The sequence below is a fragment of the Emys orbicularis genome, chromosome 12, assembly GCF_028017835.1.
Source record: "Emys orbicularis isolate rEmyOrb1 chromosome 12, rEmyOrb1.hap1, whole genome shotgun sequence".
Lineage (NCBI taxonomy): Eukaryota > Metazoa > Chordata > Testudines > Emydidae > Emys > Emys orbicularis.
In genome coordinates, this window is record NC_088694.1 from 37635151 (window position 1) to 37641787 (window position 6637).

General features: G+C 53.3%; 1 protein-coding gene across 1 annotated transcript; it reads right to left on the reverse strand.

Moving 5' to 3' along the window:
• Positions 1 to 1136: 1136 nt before the first annotated feature.
• LOC135886533 (mast cell protease 1A-like) lies at positions 1137 to 6385 on the reverse strand. The gene is made up of 5 exons (XM_065414274.1): positions 6325 to 6385; positions 3728 to 3884; positions 3143 to 3278; positions 1830 to 2090; positions 1137 to 1286 (listed from the first exon to the last, which is right to left on the reverse strand). The coding sequence occupies exons 1-5, from the start codon at positions 6383 to 6385 to the stop codon at positions 1137 to 1139; spliced, it is 765 nt and encodes a 254-aa protein (XP_065270346.1).
• Between the last annotated feature and the right edge of the window lie 252 nt (positions 6386 to 6637).

Sequence of the window (6637 nt, forward strand, 5' to 3'; positions counted from 1 at the left end):
CAGCGGCCACTCCGGAGAGGGGTGGCAGGTCCAGCTATTCGGCGGCAATTCGGCGGACGGTCCCTCACTCCCGCTCGGAGCGAAGGACTGCCCGCCGAATTGCTGCAGCAGATCGCGATCGTGGCTTTTTTTTTTTTTTTTTGGCTACTTGGGGCGGCCAAAACCCTGGAGCCGGCCCTGCTCCTATGCGTGAAGGAGCTCTGTCTCTCTTGGCTTTCTCCCAGGCTCACGCTCACCATGACTTCTCTGGCTGTCTTCTGCTTTCTGTCTCTCATACATACAGCTGCAACCAATCAATCGCCCAGCTGTTGTGTTTGCAATCAGTCACTGGGAAACCCCCTCTTATTCTCCCTGATTTAGTGCTTCTCAGGCCTTGCTGTGCAGCCCAAGGCCTTCGGCAGTGGCTTCTATTGTTTCCAGCAATCACTACATAAAGCGGCATTTAATTGCTCCTTCCACTGAGGCTGAAATAAGATTGCTTTGTGCATCCATTGACTTCAACCAGGCCTGTGATTGTCCACAGGTAGGTTTGGCAAAATTCCATTTGTATTTGTTTAGTGTTTCAGCAGATAATAACTATGTTTATTTTAAACATTTTTTTTCAATTTTTATTAATTTAAATTGTCACAGTTGCAGGAAATTGTGGGGATGACAGACAATGGGGGGCTGCCAGACAATAATTATTGCATGACAGTAGATGTTTAGATTCACAAAGTCAACGCTTTATAATGGTTAAAACACAAATGGTCAACATCACATGTCAAAATATGCAAAGTACATATCCTGAAATCAAACTGAGCCATTCTCAAGCAGCATTTTCCTTACTTTGCCTACATGTAAATTTCTATTACTTTCAATGGAAGTATTTTTCCATCGGTTTGTGTGTGAGCAGCGAAATTGATGTTTGCCGACATTTGCCAATAAAAATCAAATCCTTCCAAGCCTATCAATATATCAGAGACCTGCTGGAAGGCAGCCACGGCCACTTTCCTGTTTAACATTAATAATATAGCGCCTAGATACTACGGTAATGGGCAGCAGTGTAAAACCCTCAGGAAGGCTATTTGGACAACTCTGTTTCAAACAGGGACGTGAGGTCCACGGGCAATGTCCTTCTCTCTTGGTGTGTGTCTTAATTACTGCTGGAACAAGCGCATCTGTCGCCTAATCCACGGGACGAATTTAGTAAGCCGTGTGTATATCGCAGGTGGAGAACCGTCCACTCGTCCATAGGAAACAATGCCCTGGGGTACCCCGTTACACACCAGGGGACCCCCGGAATCCCCCTTCAAACACAAGAGAGAAACGAGGAGTGTTAGAGGATAAATCAGTCCGCAAAATACTTGTGGTAATGTGACAGGAAAGAAAAGGCTGAGACTGACCAGAAGGAGGAATGGGACATGGGGCCTATCCCCTCTAGGGGGCACTATCTCTGATCCAGCCCCAGGGCAGGGCACTGGCTGGCTCAGGGGTGGGGAATGGGACACGGGTCCTGTCTTCTCTAGGGGGCCCTGGCTCCCATCCGGCCCAACGGCAGGGACTGGCGGACTCAAGGGGGTGTGGAATGGGACACTGGTCCTGTCTTCTCTAGGGGCATCTGGCTCCAATCCAGCTCCAGGGCGGTAGCTGGCTGGCTCAGGGGGTCTGGGAATGGGACACTGGTCCTGTACCCTCTAAGTAGCTCTGACTCCCATCTGCCTCCAGGGCAGGGACTGGCTGGCTCAGGGGGTGGGGAATGGGATGGGGCCTTTCCCTTCTAGGGGGCCCCATCTCCCGTCCGGCCCCAGGGCAGGGACTGGCGGGCTCAGGAGCGTGGGATGGATATTTACCATGTAAGCCGATCCCCTCTGGAAGGGCCTCCCTGCACACAGCATGCTGGCGTGCTCGTAGCCAGGATAAAACATGGTGCACGTGTCCTCATCCAGCACCTGCACTTGCACTTCATGCAGGGTACTAGGGGGCATAAAGGCATTCGGGCTAGTGAGACCCCATCCGGCTACCAGGCACTTCTCCTCTGCTTTCGGGGTGGAATGAGCCGAGGGCAACCCGAGCGGCTTCACCTCCTTCGTCACCTCCACCTTCTTCTCCAGCTACTCCGGGGGGAGAGAAAGGGTTTGGGATCAGCCCGGCTGCTTGGCTGGGGCATAAGTGTGAAAACCTCCCCTTAGGACGCACTCCGGGACACCCAGGACGGATTTAGTCTGGGGACCAGCTACCCCTCCAGCTCAGGCAGAGAAGCCTGTGGGGGCCACGAGAGGGAGGAGCTAGGACTGGAGAGGGAACAGCAGCGTGGAGGAGATGCAGCAGGGGATGGTAGGAGCAGCCCAGGGGATAGCGGGGACTGGAAGTGATCCCGCGAGGGACTGAACCGGAAAGGTCGGCTGGTAGGAAGCTACGCACCTGGACTAGCGGCACAAAGAGGGAGGAACTGGAGGAATATCCAGCCCATACTATCTGCTTGAGCTAAGGCGAGGCTAATAGGAAGAGATGTCCCACCTCAGCGTAAGGACTCCAAGGGATGGAGAATCCATCACATCTCTAGCTCAGTTGTTCCAATGGTTATTTCCCTCCCGATACAAACCTGAGCCAGATTTCTAGCCCAAATTTGTCCGGCATCAGCCCTTGGTCAGCCGGTCTAGTCCTGCCTAGGACAGCGAGGATGAAGAACCCCCTACCCTCAGAAAGCCCTACAGAGTCCTACAGCCTGGCGTCGAGTCCTCTTCTCCCCTACAGTAACCTCAGAAGATCGATCTCCTTGGAGCTCTACCTGCCAGGCCGTGTCTCCAGATCCCGGATCGTTCTTGGAGCTCCTTCCAATTTGCCAACGTGCTGTGTGAGGTGTGGACGCCAGAGCTGGCCACAGGCTCCAGTCATGGTCTCCCCACGGCTGTATCCTGAGGGGACCCCACCTCCCTGCTCCTACTTGCTATCCCTCGGTTTACACACCCAAGGACGGCATCTGCCCCCTTAGCTCCAGCCTTGTGCTGGGCTGGTTTCCCCATGACCCCGAAGTCCCTTCCAGAGTCGCTGCTGTGCAGAATACAGCCCCTGTCCTGTCAGTGTGGGTGACACTCAGCGTCCCCAGAGGGGCACCCTCGCATTGCAGCTGTCTGCATCAAACCCAGGGTGGGGCTCCCGGTACCTGCAGAAGCAGGAGGTCGTGGGTGAAGGGGTCCCTGGTGAATTCTGGGTGGGGGATGATGCGTCGCACACGCAGGCGCTGCTGGGTTTCCTCCGGCTCGTGGACATTGTGGGCTCCGAGGATGACTGTGATGTTGCTGATAAATGGGGAATAAAGTGCCACTAAGGAGGAAGGAGACTGACCCGGCTGGGAGCTGCGGGGATGCCTGGGTTCCTTTCCCTGTCTCAGTCTCTCCCAGCTTGGCAGCTCAGAGCTGTGGGGCCCCCTACGGGTGAGGGGCCTACACTGCCCTCCTGGATACCTGGGTCCCAGTCGCTGTCCGAGCCTCTCCCCACTTGAGTTGGGAGTTTTGGGGCCCCCTAGGGGTGAGGGCCCTTTATTGCTGTCCTGGATACCTGGGTACCCCAGTCTTTCCCCACTGGGGCTGGGAGCCGTGGGGCCCCCTAGCGGAGAGGGCCCTGCACTGCCACCCTGTTCCCAGTCCCTATCCTGATCTCTCCTCCCTGAAATCTGGGAACTGAGAGGTCTAGGGTCGCCCGGGGTGCCACCCCACAGGCCTGGGTCTCATTCCCTGTCCCCGCTTACCCTGCAATACAGCTGCAGTGAGCAGCCGTCAGGACAAAGTCCTTCTTCACCAACAGCCCTCCGCACGTCTGTGTATTCACCGGGCCCATGCTCACCTCCAGGTAGGCCATGTAGGGTCTGGAGTGTGGTGAGGATACGGTCCCACCGATGATCCACCCTGAAAGAGCAACCCCCACCCCAGCAAGAGTTAGTGGAGAAGGGGGTTTGGATTGCCATGACCAGGCTGAGTCCCCGCTGCCCTCTGCTGGACACAATCAGACCTGCTGAGCCCTGTGTCATACACCCTTAGTGCATGCCAGCGAGGGAGATGAAGCCAGGTGTGGGGGGAGTGTGACATACCCTGTGTGCAATCCAGACCAATGAGTAGCTGTGTCACCCCTACCCTCTAAGCGGGGTACCCTTTGCAATGCCTTGCTTCTGACAGCCTCCAGTCTGGATCCTCACAAACAGCCTCCAGGTTTAAGTCATTCCCAGCTGTGTCTCTGTGTGCTGCTGCCAGCCAGACAGCCACACCTTGTCTCTTGCCAGCCATGGGTATGCTGCAGGGTGACCCCAACGCAGCCCTAGTCTGAGATTTCCCCCCAGAAATGCCCTGTACCGCCTGGACAGTACCAATGATATCAAGTCTGTCATTTTATTAATATAAGTGACATGCACAAATCCCGATGCCCCAAGTGGAGTTTCTCAGACACTTCAGTTCCAACATACTGGATCAGATAAAACAATAAACCAAGTTCATTAACTACCCAGAGAGACATTTCAAGGGAGTCTGAGTCATGAGGCATAAAGGTCAGGAATGGTTACAAGAACAACAAAGCTCAAACGCAATTGGTGCCTAACTTAAGAAACTGGGTTAAATTCAAGCAAAGGTTTTCTCACCATGTGCTCTCAATACTATTACCGGCCAGACTTCTTAGGCCAGGACCCCTTCTGTTTAATGGCTGCTTCCTTTGTCCCTTCTCATGCAGTCAATGGAGGGACACAGAGAGAGGGGAGCTGGGAACAAGGTGACAGGCCGTCTCTGTGGACGGGAACTCCAGGCTTTTTCTTTCCTAAGATGTAGATTTTTTTTGCCCCTGCCCACTTTCCTGCCAAAGAACGGCCACTTAGCAGCTGATGGCCCATCAGTCTTGTTTACACCAGGCTTTCTCTCTAGTTTGGCCACATGTTTTAGTAACACCAGAGAGTGGAATCTTATAACTTCACTTCAATGTTACCACACATATTTAACTAGGACAATAATGAGCAGCAAATTATGCGTTTTCAAATGATACCTCACAAGGCGTGCTGTGTACAGAGATTACTACAATAGTGGACACAGGGTTATATTCTGTGATAGAGAGAGAGAGACAAACAGACAGACAGACATACGGGTGTCTTTGCGGATGGATAGATACACACCTGTCTGTGTGTCTATATGACAGACAGATGGGGTGCGTATGGGGATGGATCTCCAAGGCATCTCACATGCTAGGGGCCAATATGTTTGTCATGGTGGCTGAGTGACCCTGCCCTGTAGGAGCAGATGTGCCCTCGGCCCACGGCGGGTACCCCTCACACCCAACTTCTTTGGGCAGCTCTGCAGTGATGCCAATCAGGTCCCAGATAACTGAATGTTGGGAACCATTAAGAAAGGGATAGACAATAAGAGAGAAATATCATATTTCCTCTATATAAAACCATGGTAAGCCTACATCTTGAATACTGTGTGCAGAGCTAGTCGCCCGCTCTCAAAAAAGATATATTGCAATTGGAAAAGGGTCAGAAAAGGGCAACAAAAATGATTAGGGGTATGGAACGGCTTCCATATGAGTAGAGATTAATAAGACTGGGACTTTTCGGTTTGGAAAAGCGACAACTAAGGGGGGATACGATTGAGGTCTATAAAATCATGACTGGTGTGGAGAAAGTAAATAAGGAAGTGTTATTTACTCCTTCTCATAACACAAGAACTAGGGGCCACCAAATGAAATTAATAGGCACCAGGTTTAAAACAAAGCAAAGGAAGTATTTTTTCACACACTGCACAGTCAACTTGTGGAACTCCTTGCAGAGGATGTTGTGAAGGCCAAGACTAGAACAGGGTTCAAAAAACAACTAAACAAATTAATGGAGGATAGGTCCATCAATGGCTATTAGCCAGGATTGGCAGGGATGGTGTCCCTAGCCTCTGTTTGCCAGGAGCTGGGAATGGGTGACAGGGGATGGATCACTTGATGATGACCTGTTATGTTCATTCCCTCTGGGGCACCTAGCACTGGACATTGTCAGAAGACAGGATACTGGGCTAAATGGACCTTAGGTTTGACCCAGTATGGCCGTTCTTGTGTCCCCCTGCTGGCCCCAGATAAAGGATCCTCCTCCCCCTTCCCCAGCTGCTCCCACTCCTCCTGCACCCAGCATGGATGGCCAGTCTTCACCACGCCCCAGGGCCATGTGGTGACCTTCATAGCCTGTGGGGCTCCCGTGCTTTGAGTGCCAGGGAAGAAGCCTGACCTCAGGGGACCTCACCCTTCTGGGGAACAGCTGTGCCTGGACTGGGGACGCCCTGATGAGCTCCCCATGCGGCTGGGGTCACCATGACCCCCAGTACTCACCAGCTTGAGCCCTGAGTGGCAAGAGGACGGCTGCAGGAAGCAGGAGCAGCAGCAGCAGCATTGTCAGCACCGGATCAGAGAAGGTGCGTCTGACTCAGCCCTGGGGGTCTTATAGCCACAGCTGGGGACAGGAAACCTCAGGGTCAGACTCAGCTGCTGGGTAGCTCTCTGGAGGCACTGCTAAGCTGGCAGGGGAAAGGGCAGGCCTGGCTCAGTCACATCCTCACCACAGCTGGGCAACATCTGGAGACACTCAGCACCTGGAGCCCTGCAGCCTCTGGCAACAGGCACATCTGGGCACATGTGGACACAT